This window comes from Tasmannia lanceolata, unplaced genomic scaffold (genome assembly GCF_043159265.1).
Source record: "Tasmannia lanceolata isolate RefF3 unplaced genomic scaffold, GAP_Taslan_0.1 ptg000011l, whole genome shotgun sequence".
NCBI lineage: Eukaryota > Viridiplantae > Streptophyta > Magnoliopsida > Canellales > Winteraceae > Tasmannia > Tasmannia lanceolata.
In genome coordinates, this window is record NW_027518688.1 from 18,152,705 (window position 1) to 18,172,803 (window position 20,099).

At 40.1% G+C, this 20,099-nt stretch overlaps 1 protein-coding gene across 1 annotated transcript; it reads right to left on the reverse strand.

The window, feature by feature from the left end:
* Window positions 1-376: 376 nt before the first annotated feature.
* On the reverse strand, window positions 377-19,954 carry LOC143886529 (uncharacterized). The gene is made up of 7 exons (XM_077390540.1): window positions 19,551-19,954; window positions 5,141-5,275; window positions 4,861-4,936; window positions 3,923-4,017; window positions 1,357-1,524; window positions 1,095-1,258; window positions 377-950 (listed from the first exon to the last, which is right to left on the reverse strand). The coding sequence occupies exons 1-6, from the start codon at window positions 19,849-19,851 to the stop codon at window positions 1,098-1,100; spliced, it is 936 nt and encodes a 311-aa protein (XP_077246655.1). The 5' UTR covers window positions 19,852-19,954; the 3' UTR covers window positions 377-950; window positions 1,095-1,097.
* Window positions 19,955-20,099: the final 145 nt, after the last annotated feature.

Consider the following 20,099-nt stretch of genomic DNA (forward strand, 5'->3'; position numbering starts at 1 on the left):
CAGTGGCTTTTCAAGATAAAGAGAATGTGAAGTGCTCATAGAAAAATAGATCAGAAACCAGGGATGCAAATAGCAGCTCCATAAACACACTGCATCAGCAAAAGGTCCCCTTATCTCTAACCAATCACTTCAAACTTGGGGAAAAAAATTGAAGCATTACAGAAAAACAAGACCTGGGAGTTGGGGAAATTAGCCGTTAAGTTGTTGGATGAAAATAGCTTTTCCAGGGTAAAGCGGGTCAGAGCACGTCTGGTATCCAAGGAGTAATGGGTAGACTATGAGGAAACATTTGCTCCGATTGCAAAAATGACCAATGTCAGATGCATTGTCCCCAACTGTACAATCCAGATCCTTCAATAAAGCAAATATAAGGAAATACAACTGTAAAATAGAAGAAATTTTCTATTAATGTGTCAATTTTAACAAACACTAACAGTGCTCAAATAAGCACTTACAGTTCCAGATAAACAAAGAAAAACATGATAAAGATAAACCTAATCTAAACTACTTGCCTAATCTAGCTAGTAGCCTAATCTAACCAAACTACCTCTCATCTAATCCTAATCCTAGATGATCCAAGGGTCACACTTCCCCATATATGATCTGACAAATCTTAACAACATTCAATTCAAATTCATCCTGTTTAAAGAACAGTATGCTGACAATGATCCACAAAAAATGATGTTTTGAGCTGACAATGATCCATACAATAGTTTCACCAAGCACACTAAAGAGATCATTAACCTTGCTTTTAGAGTTCATGCCAACCATTCAAAGCATTTTTTTAGAACCGATACTAAAAGGTCCTTTTTAAGGAGAAAGAGATTCAATGCATTCGTTGCTGAGTTCCACATAAAGAGTTTCCTGCTCAAGCTATAAAAGGGACTTCTGTATAATGTTATAATAATTAAAAACATCATTTATTTCCACAATGCTGTTGAGCCTTCGAACTGTGATCAAAATTCCAAAATTTCTCGAACAATGAATTTAGCAGGATTGTAGGAACGGCATGCATAAAAAAACATATCAGTACCCACCCCATAGTGATATCAATTCACCGAAACTAAAAGTGAAAAAGGAACGTAACTGCTTGCCTTTTAAGCCTTGATCCTTGATGACTCTCCAACGGCCGTTTCCATTCTTGTATACCATTCGCCAATGCGTGTGTTCTCAACCATGTCTCTACCAGCCCTGAGGTATCTAATTGGTCTTAAGACACCAAAGACAGCAAGGTCTGCTAAGTTAGGTTTAGAGCCACCTGTAGAGATGCAATAGGCCGACAGTTATGATACTGTCATGAAGGAAAGCTTAGGAGGATCTCATACTTAAATGGGCTAAAAGATGAGATAAATATACCAAGAAAATCCCTGCCGTTGAGAGCTCCAACCCATGTTTCTGCAGCTTCGTACAAAGCTGCACGCTCGTCAGTGATGTTATGCTTTTTCTTCAGCTTCTTAGACACAAAATACATAACTGCTGCTCCTGCATATTTCACTGCTAACCTCTCTGTGTAGCTGAAATTGCCTACACTTTGAAGAGGATTACAAGAGTGAGGATAAAGATGTTAGCTACAAAAAAATGGGAAGGGAAAAGCGTGATTCTATGGTTAGCAAAACGTGATTCGGCCAAAAAATGGGACGGGAAAAAATTGAGTTTAATACGGTATTGGCAATGTTTTGAAAATCGGAATCGAATCGTAAATCGTAATTGGGGTCGAATCGTATCGGATTGTAAATCGTATCGTAAATCGTAAGATTCATTCAAAAATATAAAAAAAATATGTATAATAAAAAATTATAAATAAATTAAAGAATAAAAATAGCCAATTATTCATTTTTCATCCAAATTCATTAATTCAAACAGAAACTACCATTCAATATCGTAATACAAATTGTTTCCTGACAAACTTGACACATACTAATCATCTAATTCTCATCCAAAACCATGAATCTTGGTTAATAATCTTAAAAAAAAGGCACATGATCATATCAATTCTCAAAGTCTCAAACATCAAATGAGAAATATCAATCATAAAAGACGGGAATCGATGTTGTCCTTATTATGGTAGTCTCCCACGTCGACTCCCACCTCGATGTGAGTAATGCCCTCAACAAATGCTCTGTGCTCGATTGGTTCGATTTGTTCGATGTCCTAATCCTCCTCTGTCTTCTTCCTTCTAATGAGAGGGATTTCAAAGGCTTCTTGTAATGTAGAAAGGAAATAAGGCCTTTTGAAAGAAAGACATATTTTCTTTTATACAAAACTTAATTTGGATAAATCGCATAAATCGTACGAATCGTACGATTTACGATCGAATCGTAAGATTCAATAAAAAATCGTAAGATTCATACAAATTAAGATTCATCATGGGATTCAAATCGTTTTGCCTAAGAATCGTAAATTGAACCGTAAATCGTAAGATTTTCAAAACAATGGGTATTGGTACAAAAAATGTAGTAAAAAATGGAAACAGAAAAACAAAACATTTCAAATTTTATCATTTACAAAATATAGCGGGGGTAAAGTTGGAAAGTTGGAAAAAATGCGTTTAAAGTTTCCCCCAAAAAACAGAGTTTTTTTTATTGTAAAACTTTTCAACAGAGTATTAAACGGCAAACCAATTAAACAAGTTATTTTCCGTTTAAAACGGAGTTTTGCGAACTATGGTTATCGTGATATATAGAAACATGGCAGCAATGCTGCTCACAATGCTGTATCTTCAATAACAGAAGTGATACTATAACATCCCCATGTTTTGACATTGGCAGCCCCATATTTTGAATCTCACTGGCCATTGACAGGTTGTTGGGAACTGTGACAGCCAAGGAGAGAAGCTTTAAAGTAAAGGAGGGCTGCCAAAATAAAAGTGGGTGACTGGGTGTGGAGTGTTTCTTAAACCTCAGGCCCGTATAAAAAAATTAAAGGGGGTGTGGACATCAGCTCCATTTCAAGAATTTGTAGAATGATACTGTCTCTTCTCTTGTTCCTCATCAATCATGTGTGGAGATCATATTACGATACTCTATTTTTCATCTCCATATTATATTATAGTATATACTGATAGTGCTTATAATTTATAAATCCACACTGACATGTCAGCATTTCATGTTTCTGGGTCTTGCCATAGCTTAACCCCCGTCCCCGTGCCAGTTACAACCCATATGCATACAGCCATGTTACATTTTGAGCTAACCCTTCTGATTCTTTGGTTTCTTACAAAATGGAGAATCCCTAAATACTCTTTAGGTTGTTACAGAAGTTCCACTGTTTTAGGTTGTTTCCCTGCAGAACTCTGACTTACCTAGCAAAAAATCCAACTCACGCTCGTTCTACTTACTCTCTCTGTGGGGTATGCTACTTCCCCTATTTTAGGGTAAAAGAGGGACAAGGTGGAAGCAACTTACCACTTTTAGAGGGGTAATTTCCCCCACTTACGGTCATCAAAACAAACATCATTTTTTGCATAAAGGGTAAACGAATGTTATATCCCTTATTTATCCTCCCTGGAACAGACCATTATTGAAAGACCTATTGCTAATCCAAATGATGGCCAGACTTAAGTAATCTTATTTGACTGGTTTGAAAAATCAATAACAGAATTCAATGTTAGTCTGTCGACTATCCCATTACATGAGATAGTTTGCATCACTATGTGGGAGATTATACTCCATCAAACATGTGATTTCCTTTGTGGAAAGAGCCCACCTAGAAAATGTGTCACCGCCCACGAATTTTCAACTAGAAAAATCATCAAACAAATTTGATAAGAAACTTATCTAGCTTCCACAATCACTAACAGGCAATAGACACATCATAACAAGAAATATAGAACTTGGCCAAAAACATAGAACAGAGAAGGTGTGGCACTTCAATGCTAGCAGTAAGTAGTAGTATGACTGAAATACAACAACCGAATTCTTACCATGGTTTGTGATATAGTCAAAAGATTCAAGAGCCTCAGAAGTATTCCGGTATATGTTTGGTGATAAGACATGGACCAAGTGATCATCGACCCACCTAAATATTGACAAAATGTATCAGTTTCTGATTATACCAATAGAGAATGTCTCACTTGGCAAGGGCAAAACAATAATAATGGGGAACTTCAGAAAATAATGTGGTACTTTCTGAAAAAATAAAAGGAATGTTAAATTGAAGGGCTACCTGGCAAAAACCAATTGGAAGGGCACCTTCATTGGATCCATGTCACCGTTATGCATTTATAATGGCACTGAACAATGTAAAAGTAAAGAAATAATATTGGTGATGTGGATCCAATGGAGGCACTCTTGTGGCTGTTTTTTGCAAGGGCAGCCTTCAGTTGGCATTCCTCTTGTGGTACTTCCGTACAATAATATCGAAAGTGCTTGAACATAAAAGCAGCAACATGTGCAATCACACGGAAAAAATGTGGTTCTCACCAAGTAGAGGCCCAACAATACTACCAGTCTATGCTCTGTTTTCTTTTGTTTGACCATCTCAGCCATTGGGCTTTTGCCTTTTTATTAATAAAATATCATCAATAAAGAAAGTAAATATGAACATAACATTATAATGACAAAAGGCAAAACAGGTTGAAAAGCGAAAGGGACAAGACACGATCAAGGTCTATTAAACGTCAAAATAGTACCATTAGCAATAGCCACAAAATCATAAAAAAGAGGGATTACTCAACAAAGGTATATATTCAGAAAGCTCAAGTTACGATGCCAACTAATTCCCAAAGATCAATAAGGATAAAGCGCTTCATATATTAGTTGGTCTAGTTTAAAAAGTGAAACCTAAACTACCCGTGTTTAATATAGAAATGTTATGTCTGAAATGTTACGCTAAAAAAGAACAAAGAGCAAGACACCAAACCTGCGCCACTTGTCTTCTTCATCATCAAGAACCGTTTCCACGGGATGGATCTTATGGTTTAACTTTACAATAATATCTGCATCATAACCATGAGCTTGTACTCTTTAGAGAAGAAATAATATAAAATAAAAGATGGCACATAATTTTTAGTGAGAAACTGCTTGAGGCAATGGGAAAACTTGGAATATATGCTTATCAACAATTCACTAAATAATTAAATATTAAAAGATAACAGTGATGCATCCACTTTTCTGTTTGAAAAAGATTTGATAATAAATACCTGATGAATCAACCAGCTGTTCACCATCCACTGTCAGTATTGGGACCTTCTTGTAGTCGGACCACTTGATTTCCTTCTTGCTAAGGGGGTTGACCTCCACAACTTGGTATGGTATATCATGATAGTCTAGGAATGCTGAAAACAAAGAAAAATAGTAAATTATGGTAAGTCAACCTATCAAATGAAACCATATTTTCAAGGTAACAATAAGAAAAATATCGATTCTCTTTATGCTTGTCCACACCCACACACCATAACACCATATCCCATCTTTTTGTGCCTTTAGTCTACCCATAGGTCTTTACTAGTGTCAAGACATAACGAAGCAAAATAATAAAGAAATTGATCTCGCGCGCGCACGCACACACAGACGCGCACACACACATGCGCACGCACATGCACACACACACACACGTGCGCGCGCACGCACACATATAGGGAAAACTGTTTCTGAGCTCTGTGCCCCTCTCAGCTACACTTAAAGAAAATTCTGCTGACCAGAAATAACTTAACAGAGAACAAAACCACTGAATAAGAAGCCCATCCAGGCCAACCCTGCAACTATCTCCCCTCATTAAGCCACTCAAGCAACCATAACTTCAGATTAGCAAGAACTTATAAGATGAACAGTAACCCAAGATAGCGAGTGCATGATTACAAGCATTAATCGGTGTTAATTCAGAATGTAGCATGACTGTCGCTCATCAAAGTATTCATGTGTGTGGAAATTCAACCTCAAAAATTCATACATAAACATAAATATAAGGATATAATGACAAAAAACTGAGAAATATAAAAAAACCAAAAGAAAAATTTTTGGAGAAAAAGTAACTGAACGAAAAATAGAAATTTGTCTGTTGGGAGATTAGCTGTACAAGTTATTTATTCATAGGTTGTACAAATGAATTGTCCCATTAAATAGATTCGCTTTTGTTGGGGTTCCACGCAAAAGCAAAATAGTCCCACATCGGACAAGTGGAATAGATGGGGATGGGTTATAAGGGAATGGGCACCCTCCCTCTAACAACTAGCTTTTAGGGGCGAGTTCTACTCGGTTAAATTCCCTACAAGTGGTATCGGAGCTCAGGTGGAGCGATCGTCAAGGCCGGGTGGAGTGATCGTGGGTGTTGTGGTTGGATCACAGTTAGAGCGATCTTTCAGAGTAGAAAGATTGTCCAAGAAAGATTCTCGTTCAAGGTGGAGCGCTACACCGTGAAGTGCGGAGTAATCTGAGAAGACGGTAAAATCAAGTTCTACTCAGTTCAACATTGACAAATTTGACGGAAATGGCAGTTTCACCCTATGGTAGATGAGGGTGAAGGACATCCTAGTTCAACAGGGCTTGGCTAACGCGTTGAAGGGAAAGGATGTGAAGCAGGAGAAGATGACGGATGCCGAGTGGGAAGACATAGAGTTGAAAGCGGTAAGCACGATTTGGCTATGTCTGGCAGATAGTGTTATGTTTAATGTTATGGAAGAAGAAGATGAGCCTACGTTATGGGATAAGTTGGAAAAGCTTTATATGTCAAAAAGCTTGGCCAACCGGCTGTATCTGAAGCGGCAATTATACGGGTTGAAGATGCAGGAAGGCGAGGATCTTCTAGAACACATTACAGTGTTCAACGGGCTTGTGGATCAACTCCACAAGGTTGATGAAAAGTTGAAGGAAGAAGACAAGGCCATATAACTTCTTACTTCACTTCCTGATTCGAATGACATCCTGGTGACGACTTTATTGTATGGTAAGGATACAATAAAGTTGGAGGAAGTCACGGCATCGCTCTTATCGAATGAGATGCGAAAGAAACCTGTTCTTAGTGAAAGTGAAGAGCACGGGTTGGTTGTTCATGGTGGGAATCAAAGAGGAAGGTCGTCTGACAAGTGATTAGGAAAATGCAGGTTTAGATCCAGGGTTGGCGGAAAGGGTGTACAATGTTACCGCTGCAAGGAATATGGCCACATCAAGTGGGATTGTCCAAAGCGAGATGACCAGGCGGGTAATGGTGCCACAAATACGACGGTGGAGGTAACAGATGAGCAGGGCGAAGAGTTTGGATACGTTCTCACAGTCTCTACAGGTAATTAGACTTCTCCTCATGATGAGTGGATTTTAGATTCGGGGTGCTCTGTTCATGTATGTTCTAGGAGAGAATATTTTGATACGTTCCAGGAGATAAGGGCGGATATAGTGTCCTTAGGTGACGGGTCTACTTGTGACGTCACTGGTGTTGGAACGGTGAAGATCAAAATGTTTGATGGAGTGGTTCGTACTTTGAGTGGTGTGTCTTATGTCCCAAAGCTACGGAAGAATCTAGTCTCTTAGCCGGTTGTACTCTAGGGGTTGCAGGTTTTCAGCTGTATGTGGAGCCATGAAAATCACACACGGCTGTATAGTTCTGATGAAGGGCGAGAAGTGTGGTAGATTATATCGTCTGGTCGGGGACACGGTGACTAGTGTTCCTAAGATCTCGATGGCTAGTTGGAAATGGTGTGAAAGTGCGTGCACTTGTACGGTCTCTTTCGCAGTTGGTGCAGAGAAGGGTTTTCCAGGTTGCAGACGATAGTGAGAGGATGACAGTACCTGCGTTGGGGAGGATGGATCGAGATCCCTCTCCAAAGTTGACTGGGTGAGTCAACGGGTTGGCAGCTACACATGTGCATTGGCCGTGTTGGTCGAATCGGGATGAGTCATAACCAAGATGATTCAAGGGAGTGTAGTTGGTACTTTAGAAGGCCAATGGTGGTTTGCGGTGAAAATGGACCGGTGGCGGCATCAACGGAAAATCTTCAGGTGGCTGGAAAATAAGCCAAGGTGGAGATTGTTGGAAAGTTGCCTTGTTTCCCACCCAGATGGATTGCTTGGGTGGGAAGGCAAAGCTAAAATAGGCAAGTAGCTTTGTATAGGTTTTCTTTTTTGGAAAACCTAAAACGACAAGTCTCTTTACACAGCAAGGTTGCGAGAAGTGTGGCTTGGGGCATGAGAGAGAGAGAGAGAGAGAGAGAGAGAGAGAGAGAGAAGGGAAGAGAGAGAGAGAGGAAGAAGAAAGTGTTTTCTTTGGGTTTTCTCTTGGGTACTTTCTATTGGGTTTTCTCGGGTTATCTCTTGGGTACGATCTTGGGTTTGAGAAGCGAGGAAAGGGTTGCGGATTTTGGTTAAATCCATTGTAATCCTTGTATATTGTTTTCTCATAGTGGAAGATTGTGTTTCTCGCCCGTGGAGGCTTTGCCGAACCACGTAAATCTTGGTGTTCATCTTGTGGCTTGATTTACTAGTTTTACTTTCTTATTTAATTTGTGCACGATTGGATTGGTTTTACCTGGCGGATTTTCTCAAGAAATGGTATCAGAGCCAGGGCGTGGTAACCCCAGTTTGCCTCTGAGGGCGAGAATGTCCCTCGGGGAAGATCTCGGAAACCCCAGTTTGCCTCCGAGGCCGGGAACGTCCCTCAGGGAAGATCTCAGAAACCCCGGTGTAGTATCTCGTGGTTCCCAAGTTACCACCGCGTGGAGGGGCGAGATTATCCACGTTGCCACCGCGTGGAGAGGGAGATTGTTGGGGTTCCATGCAAAAGCAAAATAGTCCCACATCGGATAAGCGGAATGGATGGGGATGGGTTATAAGGGAATGGGCACCCTCCCTCTAATAGCTAGCTTTTAGGGGTAAGTTCTACCTGGTTAAATTCCCTACACCTTTAAATATGGAAAAGGCCATTGAAAGAAAAAGGAAAGCATGCGATTGATGTTTTTATTACTTCGTTTTCGAAGATGGTGCTACATGTAATTTCCATGTAACCTAAATATTTGTATCAATGGTATTTTAGATCACCTCACTATTAAGATAGATGCTTGTCCAGCTCTCAGACCATGTAAAAGTTTATGAAGGAAAATTTGACAATAATTGTCCAACTCTATTCTCCATTAAAAAAAACGGTGCAATTCTGTTCTAGAAACCCTTGGCACTAAATACAATTTTATAATTTAAAATGGACTAAAATATCCCCAAGGATCTCAAAGAAATGACCCAAAATCCCTAAGTAATATAATCGTACAATGCATGCATAGCACAGAGGAAAGGAGAAAATAGAGTGTACAAAGCAAATAAATCATTTAACATCCACAATGTGCCCTGTTTTAGGAATTGTGGTTCAATCAAACATTGGTCCACTCCATGAATAAATGATGCAATAAAGCTAAAATTCGCCGATGATACTCTTCTTTTTAGCTCCCACGATGTGCTAAAAATAATGAATCTGAAAGCCATCCTTCGATGCTACGAATCAATTACCGGTCAAAGATCAAACTTTTCAAAATCTAAATCTTTTGGCATAAACTTAGAGGAGAATGAGCTTCTCGGTCTTGAAGGTATTCTTGGTTGTGACTTTGATAGTCTTCCTACACTTTATCTAGGCTTGCCTTTTAGGGCAGGTAGAGAAAATAAAAGAAGTTGGGATCACAAAGTGGAGAAGGTGGAGGGTACACTGGCTACGTGGAAAAGAAACCTGGTTTCAAGAGGTGGTAGGCTTACTTTGATAAAAGCGGCATTGGCCAATATCCCGATCTATCAAATGTCGATTTTCCGTTGTCCTATGAGTGTGGTAAAAAAGATTGAAATGATCCAAAGGAGGTTCTTATGGGGTTGGGGGGGGGGGGACGACCAAAGAAAAGAAAGGGTTTCCTTTAGTTAAGTGACAAGTTGTGGGTAAATCTTTCAAGAGTGTTGGCTTAGGTATCAGAAGAATTAAGGAAATGAACTTATCATTTCTAGGCAAGTGGCTATGGAGGTTTGGCAAGGAGAAGAATAACCTATGGGTGAGTCATTGAAGGGAAATATGGTGCTTTGGCCATTGGGCATCGGATGACAGATTCAGACGACCTGGGAAAACAGTATGGAAGGACATTCCAAGCATCAACACTAAGTTCGATGAAGGAATTAGATTCAGGGTATACGATGGATGCATAATCCGTTTCTGGTTAGGTAAGTGGTGCTCAAATTAGTCACTCAAAGCTATGTTTCCAGAGTTGTTCGCTATGGCTGTAAATAAGGAATGTTATGTTATGGATTTTATGGAGAAAAGAGAAGGAAGACAGTTTGGAATCTGATTTTTAGAAGGAACCTTTTTGATTGGGAGTTAGCATCAGTTGCAAAGCTCTTCGAGACTCTTGAAGAAGGCTACATCAAGCAAGACGGGGAAGACAAGAGGGTTTGGACCTGGAATTCGTCGGATGAGTTCACTGTAAAGTCTTTTTATCACCAATTGGTGGTATGCCCTGGGTTTGCAAAATTCGCTAAAGTGTGGTCAATCCAAGAGCCCCTACAGTTTGTGTATTTGGTTGGGCGGCCTCAGCAAGGCATGATTCAGACGGTCGACCTTTTGAGAAAGAGACATATGATTATTGTAGATCATTGTGCTCTCTGTGTTGAAGCAGGAATCTTCCAATCATCTCCTTCTTCATTGGAAAATGGCCAGGATGGTTTGGGGTAAGGTGCTCAACCGCTTTGGAATACACTAGGTCTTTCCTGAAACTTTAGTAGAGCTTCTGCATGGATAGTCGTTGGTTCCTTGGAAAAACAAAGGGAAGATTTTGTGGAATGTCTCTTTGCTAGCCACTATTTGGGTGTTGTGGAAAGAAAGAAATGCTAGATTATTTAGAGGAGTCTCGAGAGGACCCGACTATCTTTTCACCAAGATGATCACTCTTACTATATCCTGCGTAAAAACCCTTCCATCTTTTAGATTTGTCTCGGCTTATGACCTTTGGGAAGGATGGCAAGAGGTATTTAATGAGGCGATTAAGAAGCAAAACATACTCCAAAGTTAGGATCCACCCCCAACCGGCTTATTCAAACTAAATTTTGATGGTTCTAGCATGGGCAATCCGAGCCCGACTGGAATTGGGGGGTGCTAAGAAATGATCAAGGGGAAATTATATGGGCCTTTGCGGGGTCCATTGGAGTGGCGGATGCTTCGAAGGCAGAGGTGCGAGCGGCTCATCAAGGCATAAAACTTTTGGTGTTGAATAGAGTGAATAGAGTTGTTGTAGAAGGGGATTCCCTAAACGTCATAAAGTGGCTAAAAGGGTACCTAAAGAATCCTTCTAGGTTCGATGATTACTTTGACGAGATAGATGATTGCAAGAGATCAATGGAGCTTCAGTTTAATCATGTGCGTAGATCGGCAAATGAGGCCGCTGATAGCCTAGCTAGGTTGGGAGTGTCGGAAGAGCAATTGGCCTTATTTGACTCGCTTCCCCCATTTTTTTTGCTATTCTGTATAACATTTTCTATGTTTCCATTTCTCTTTGTATCTTTCTTCTTTCTTGTTCCTCGGCCATCTCGGTCTTTCTATTAATGAAATTGGCTCAACTCAACTCAACTAAGTAAGCCTTTGTCCCAAACTAAATGGAGTCGGCTAATGAATCCTTTAGAAAATTTTCATGAAGAAGATGAAAGGATCTACCCGGCTCAAACTGCTCAAACTGACCAAGTGACGTAGGGTAAGTCATGGAAGTGAATGCACTAGCTTGCAGGGGAAAATACTTTAAAGACTCTTCAACAAGATAGATTCACAAAATATAATTCAGCACTTATCATTTGCATATTCTTCTCTAAAGTTTCTCGGTAAGGAATTTTCCATGGAACCTAACAGACATTTCAACAAGCACTTGGAGTGAAAGCCATTAGGAAGTCAAGAAACTACACCGGGCCGATGATCGTGGATACCAAATGTGCTTGCTGTTAATCAACATTCCAATCACAATACAATGTTATAAGGAATAACCATGTTATAAGGAAATGGAGGTCAACACCATGGCTTGGAATTAAGAACTATTCCACGTGGATCCCTAAGCCCAAATTCCTTACATTAATACCTCGCATTAAGATTTTGATTCCAATAATTTCAAAGGCAGCAGAGACAATTTCAATCGTAATTCCTCAAGAGATACATGTAGAACCATGCCTTAGTGGATACAGCCATTTTCCAGTGAGAATTCAAGCAAGAGGGCTATTAAATGTTGAAAAAGATAGTTATTGATTCGGGAATTCCTTGCCCAACTGAGATTACTTTGGAGCATATATACAAAGCAAAACAACAAATCAACAAGACAGAGGGTATCACCCGCTTGCCTCAACAATAGAAATTGCAATTAGAAGGTAGGGCCTGAAGAAACCACCTGATTCTAATATGGACATGCACGAACAATGACGAGATGTTAATAGCTTCCATTCATGAGAGAAAGACCTGTAATGCTTAGGTTAGGCGAGGGGACACCCAAATTCGGTACAATTGAGATAACTCCTTGCAAGCTACAAGGCAAGAGATAGAAAGGAAGAAGAAGAGCTTGAATCCCAAGCCCTAAGGTTCTTCTTGCCTTAGACGATTCCAATAAGAAAGGGATTTCTCCCAACTTAGCAAAACCCTAAGTCTCCAATTCAATGTCATGTCAAAAGTCCCCTAACATGACAAAGCCCTCCCTATTTATACTAATCCCTACTACCATAAAAGGACAAAATTACCCCTTATATGGAATATTACATGGAAGTGGTGAAAAGAAAATAGTTTCCCTATGCGAAATAGTACCCACAATCTTTGGCAGGGACCCGCTTTACATCACCAAGTCTAATCCTGACACTAGTTGGGTTTGTCTATATGGATCATTTTCTTTTCTTCCATTCTCTCATATCCAAGGTCATGTTGTCTGTTAAGATCCACCATAATGAAATTGGCTACTAGTCAAAAAAAAAAAAAAAGCTTCACTAAAACATAGCGCATCAGCTTCATCAAACTGCAGCACCAACAAATGATACCCATTGACATATGATAATAAGGAAAGTTCACTTAGAACACAATCTTTAAGTAAAACAATCCACAAAACCAATAGATTTCTATTTTTGGTACTTTCTTAGAATATATCTCAATCCAATTCTCTCAAATGTCTCAAAATCACTAATTATGGTGGATCTTAGCAATCACAAGCAATATCGAATTAGATTCAACGATTGGATCTCAAGATCTACCCTTATTAGAAAAGTTGATGGCTGATATCAACCTGATCTGATTGTTAGATGACAGATCTGATCCACTCAGATTAATTAAAATAACACTCTTATGAAAACACTTAAATAACATCAATTAAAGAAGAACAAAACAACAATTAAAGAATCAGGAAAAAATGATGGATAGGTTATCTTTAAGTTCTAGAAAGAAGAAAAATGACGATTAGATAATACCTTGAAGATGAATAGAGGAAGAAGATAATTGATCGAAGGCCTTACACATTAGAATCCTAGGGCATGACATCGTAAGTCTATTGGGCATCACACCACAATCTATGGGGAACAAGAAGTTCTTCATAGCAAAAGCATGATTTTTAATTATCGTATTATGCCTTCTAAATGCCCTAAGGGATATTTCCCTCTTGACTGAATTTCTCATGATCATATAATAACTTTATTTTGAATGGCTAATCGTATCAAGGCTTCTAAATGCCCTAAGGGAGAACGACCTATTCCGTTCTCCTTTGCACAAGAAAGAGGTATTTCCCTCTTTACCAAATTATTAGGCATGGGTGAGCCCTATTTCATAACTTAAGTCAAAATGATTTATGTGAATTCTTTCGCAATGATCCACGTGTAATTTGACAATGATTGTCCTTTACAACGAGCTAGGAAATTCTGATATCTATCGCTCTTGATAGATACAATCTGGTCGTTGATCACATCTTCAATATCTTGAGTCTTGGTGCAAGGGATAGACGGATAGCTGGTTCCGTCTCTACAACAATGATTTCGCCGTCACCATTCAAACAAACAAACAAAAAAAAAAACAATGATTTTGCTGTTATGATAGTGTCAAATCCTCCACATTGAAAACTAGACTAATTCCCATGTCACTAGGCAACTCTAGGATAAGCATTTGCACTAATCTTTCTGACAATCATGTAGGGACTTACTCATTTAGGATCTATGGAGAAAAGACTAATACTTCACTCTGGTAATAATTGATGCAGGAGAGAAGGTTGATCAATGATAAAGGTCCTTGAAAGGTTCTTGAATGAGTTTATTGAATTCTAGAAAAGTTTCTTGATTTCTTAAAAAAAATAAATAAAAAAGATTCAAGAAAGTTAGATTTGTTAAAGTATAGGTAAAGAATGCAAAGAAATGGTAAATATGCATAAATATTGATTCAATGGGGGAAAGAAGTATAAAAATTGGTTCTTGAGTGGTTACTGGTTAGGGTTTATAGGTTGTGTAAGGGAAGAGATCGTGGGATGGTTTAGACTCTAAAAATATAGAAAGGGTAATGGGGAAGGTGGAAAGGGGATGTGGTAAGCAGTAAATGAAGAGTGAAACAGAATGTGGAAAAGGGGGAAAGGGAAGCTGGGTAAGGGTGTGGGCAGAGGGTTTAAGGCTAGATCTGGATTGAGGATTAATGTGATAGTGATAGGTGGTGACTTAGGAACTAAAGAAAAAATAATAATAATGGATGAAAGAAGAAAATGAAAAGGAAGGAAAAGATCTAGGGATAGAAAATAATCTGGCATCACATTAAGGTTTCCTAGACATAACACCATAGGATCTATGGCATCACACCCTAAGGCAAGAAGGCATCACCTATCTCAAAGTAAAAAAATTAATTTTATTCATCTTCCATAATAAGAAATAAGGCTATATATATATATATATATATATATATATATATATAGAGAGAGAGAGAGAGAGAGAGAGGGGGGGGGGGGAGGGAGAGAGAGTGCTTCTTCCGAAATTCAAGATTAGGGTAGACTTAGAACTCCTAAAACTCAACCATATCAAGTGGTAAACCTAAATTTCTATCCTACCTAGTAATCCTATGTACTTAAAGACTTTTCCATGGACTTTCCTTTTAAAAATAGACCTCCTAAAAGTACCAGGACTCACAAACTAACAAAGACTCCTATATAAACAAATAAACTAACTTTATTCAAGTACTGCAAATACAAGGACTCTCTTATGTTGCAATGTGGGCCATAGTAATCACTTAAGTAACATGATGTCGCCTTTTGTCATGTGGGCCCTTGCGGTCACTTAAAAGTTAAGTGAATTATAGATTTTCGTAATACACTTGTGGGCGACATTTTAAACACCTACAAGTTAAAGAAACCAAATGATATTGGTGGGAAAAAACCATGGTACCCGTACCCCTTGTAAAACTTAAGGGTCTTAAAAGACATTTGAATGACACAAAAATTTGAATATGGGTCCTAGGATGGTCCCCATTACTAGCACTTTCGAAATGTAATTTCTTGTGTTTGCCTTTGGAAAAACTCTCTGGCTTATGATGTAAAATTGTGGGGGTCTTATATGATTCGTTCGTTGTTTCAAAACGTTGATGCAGGTCAAAATGCGGCCAAAGCAAATCCTAGTCGACTCAGTACGATGCGGTCTAGTATTCGGTTGATGAGGTCATAAGTTGTATTGGATCCTTTGGTCTCCACCCAGACTCGATAAAAAAATTGGATCACTTATTATGGATTCGTTGAGAATGATTCTGATCTAGTTCATGAGTCAGAGGAGTTTTGATGAAAAGGCATAACAAAGACTCGGATAAGAATGCGGTCAATGTAAAAGAGAGTCAACTGGCGGCGTCCACAATGACGCGGGGGAGTTTTGAAACTATGGATTCATTGCTTAAGGTGATCTTCTTTAGAACCTCATCATTTAATTCGTTCATATGCATTGCGAATCCACGGGCTTCTTTAGGTGGTAGTGGTACCAAGTCCACGGGCTTCATCGGTTGCACTCCACTAACTGCCTCAAAAGGGCTTTTTCCAGTAGTACATTTGACGAAAAAGTTATAATTAGTATTGTTGCCGCTGGAATCTGGACTGAGGCTCTCGAATGGAGGACAATGCTAAGATGGCTCCCAGGACGAGGATCTACAACCTATGAGCAATGTAGAATCGTTAGAAAGCTGCTGGAGTTAAGACTCTGAGGAGGCTCTCCAATGCCTAAGCCAGAAAGGGCTACATGTACGAATTGAGTTCTTTGCGGGCTCGATGAAAGCAAGATAATGGAATTGGATCCATGCCTTTAGCATTAGTCCCACTTTTATAGAGCAGAATCCCCAGGCAATTAGGAAAGTTGCCTCTCTGAGCTCTCTCCTGATTGGTTGGTTTTCTTAGAATTCCGGTTTCCAAATTTATCTTTGGCGGCTGTGAAATTGGGCTATAGGTTAGGGTTTCTAGGGTTTCCAGCATTGCCATGAAGTTACCCCTTTACCCTAAAACCAGCCAAATCAAGCAAAAAAGAGAGAGACCCCTGTGGACCCTATTCCCGGAGTTTTTTTCCGCCAGAGATTCCACCTCCACCGGAGCTTGCCGTTGTCATTGCTTGCATCACCACCACCGGAGCCGGAGCACCACGGCCTCGTCCACCGTGTGTGGGGAGGACAAGTAACCAAAGACAGTTTCTCTGTTACGAGGAGAAGAAACCCAAAAGGGTTTCTCCGTTACGAACAGATAACAGAAAAAAAAGGGAGAAACCACCCCCCTGTTTTCCCTTTAAGAAAGACCAATTAGCCTCCCTATTTTACCCCTAGGCACCCCCCGCCCAAAAAAATCAGGAAAAAAAAGAAAAATCAGGAAAAAAAAGAGTATTTCCTTTTCTTCTCTACTACACTTTTCTCTCTCTAGTCTCTCTCTCCCCTCTCTCCCTAAATTCCTCTCTTCTAGTTGTAATTCTTCTCTTCTTCTTCTTCTTCTTCTTTCTTCGTCTTCTTCTATTTCTCTCCTCAGCCTACATCAAGGACTACCTCGGCTTTCAAGACAGTTCAAATCGGTTCGTCTAGGTCTGTCTTCAAACTAACCATTGGGATTTATCTGGTATTTTGGACTTGCGAGGTCGAATTTGGCTTCCTTCTACCTTAGCCAGTGTAGCACGGTCGAGGCTTCTAACTGGTGTAGTTTGGTCTTCGGAGGTGCTTCCTTCGGCCAGCCGATGTGGCCTTGGGGCCACCAACATCGGTCCATCTAGGTTGGCTCTTGAGATGACCGTTCACAAAGGTTTGTCTAGGTCTGTCTTTGGAACGACTACCTCAGCGTTTTGAATTTGCACCAAGATTCGTATGGCCTCGATCTTGTGAGGTCAGACTTGAATTCCTTTCCACCTCGGTCCATGTAGCTCAGACAGAGGTTTATTCTTTCACCTTGGGTTGTTTAGGTCGGTCGGTCTGACGTTTATGTTTCATGCCCCCTCAACCGGTCTCCTTAAGCTGGGTCTTGTTTTCACAGTAGATCGATTGAAGTAGTTCGGACTTAAGGAGGTCCAAGTTGCATGTACCAATCTGCTCCTTCATGTAGATCGATTGAAGTAGTTCGGACTTAAGGAGGTCCAAGTTGCATGTACCAATCTGCTCCTTCATGTATTTTGATTGGTGCCTCTTTGGTTTATACTACTTGGATTTAAGTGGATCCGAGCTAGACATGACGAGGTGTTCCTTGTACTGGATGAGTTGCTTTATCTGATCTGTTCTGGTTGAACAGCTTGGTTCATGTGTTTGGGTTTGTACGATCTAAGCTGAGGTGACTGAGCTGGAGTTCTATAACTTGTTGTAGCTTTGCGAATCTTTCATCGGCCTTTTCTGCTCATAAATTAAATTTTCCGAACTAGATTGGAATTTGGATACATTAGTCCGTCTGGGTTGTTCTTCAAGCCCGTCTGATCCATTCTAGCTCGACCAGCATGTGCATCACGCACATTAGTCTGTCTGGGTCGTTCTTCTAAGTGTTAGCTCTTCATTTCTTATTCCTTTTCTCTTTTCAACCAGCTTGATGATGTTTATTTTTTCCAAGTACTAGGGCCTTCCTCGGTTTCGGAGTGGTTTAGATCAGGCCGAGTAGGTCGGCCTTGGAGGCAATCAACCTAGGGTGGTCCCCCGATTTTAGATCGGCTCATCAAGGTTGGCATTCAGTTGCTCGATCAACCCGAGGTAGTCCCCAGGCTTCAACTTCTTCCATAGCTGGTCAATATCATGCAAGTTTTCTTTAAAGTGCCTAAGCTGCTCAGTTTTGGTGTGGTCCAGATCGGACGGAGTAGGTTGGTCTCGGAGGCGATTTACCTTGGGTACAGCCTACCATCCTCAAACTGATGGCCAAACTAAGGTGGTCAACTACTACTTACAAAATTACTTGCGTTGCTTCACAAGTGAATGACCCAAGGAGTGGGTCCATTGGTTGTCCTGGGCCGAGTGGTGGTATAACATGACTTATCACTCCACTACAAAGAGGAAACCTTTTGAAATTGTGTATGGGCATGCCTCACGTCTCATTACTTCTTAAACCCATGGGTCTTCTAATGTGCACCAAGTCAACTGTGACTTACGTGATAGAGGCCTCTCTACAGCTCCTTAAGGATAATGTACATGGTGCTCAAGCCCGCATGAAGCAACAAGCGGATAAACATCGAACTGAGCGAGAATTCCAAGTTGTTGATTGGGCAATCCTGCGCCTACAGCCTTATCGACAGTTATCAATCAATGTCCGCGCTTCCAGGAAATTTTCTCCCTGATTCTATGGGCCTTACAGGATGCTTAAGCGCACTGGACCTATTGTTTACCAGTTAGATCTATTAGAGGGTTAAAAAATACACCCTGTTTTCCACGTGTCATGCATGAAAAAAAATTGGGAGAGCATGAAATTGCTCAAAGTCATCTACCAGGCACGTCTCTAACAGGTGAAGTTAAAACCCAACCACAGGCGGATCGTCAAACATAATAATCGAGCAGTGACTAAGGTTCTTGCGCAGTGGAGAGATTTACTAGTCAAAGATGTATACAATTCCATCCAATATAAATTTCCAGAGTTTATTACTGATCAACCTCGAGGACACGGTTGAAATTAAGGGCGGAGGTATGTTACAATTGCTTTCCTTATTTATGTCATTTCCATATTATATTAGGTTTCCTTAATTTCGTTTCCCTATTTTGCAGATTTATGTTTCCTATTTTGTTTTCCCCAATTTCTATATGATGTAGATGCCTAATGGCTTCGCATTTAGTGCAGCTAGCACGTTGGAGGCTGATTTTCCTCAAATTAACCCACTGTCTTCTCCCTTTTTCCTCTCATTCTATCAATCTCCTTCTTCATTTTTTGCTCTGATAGAACAGTGTGTTCTGTCATAAACCTACCCAAATCCAAAAATCATTACGTAAATGAGAAAAACGCTTGTTCTCATTCTATGATAGAAATTCATCAAAACACATACATAATTTCGCAACAGAAACCCGGCAAGAAAACAATCAATTGGGAACAGAAATTTAAAGAACGAATTCGAAAATTATTGATGAGAGAGAGAGAGAGAGAGAGAGAGAGAGAGAGAGAGAGAGAGAGAGAGAGAGAGAGAGAGAGAGAGAGAGAGAGAGAGAGAGTAGGTTACCTTTAACCTTATTGCAGAAGGGGCATGCTTCATACTGATAGAGAACAACATCTTTGGGAAGGAAATCATGGGTAGGGGGTTCTTTGGCTTGGGCAAGAGAGGAAGCAGCAAAGGAGAATGAGAAGGCTCCGAAGAGGCCAAGAGAGAGAGCTTTGGAGGGTGATCCAAAACTGGGTTCGGTGAATCCCGACCCAGAAGAGATGCTACTGGTTCTGTAGGAGGGAATGGAGGTGAGGGTGTTGTGAGCAGGAAGGAGAGCTTGGCGCAGGAGAATAGAGGTCAGACCCTGAGCTCTTCTCATGCTTGAAAAATGGTAAAATACCTCTCTCTCTCTCTCTCTCCAACACTAATAGGAAGATCTGTTGGTTTGAATGTTAATCTTCATTCATTTATGCCCTCACCAAAATTTTGTATTCCAGTAATTAGATGATGTAGATTATTTCATGGGTGGGATTCAGGGCCCATTAGATGAAGGGTCGGGATCATTGTATATGTAGTAAGTGGGAGAAGAACCATTTTTGTCTCTAGAAGATGTGAGGAAAAGAATGT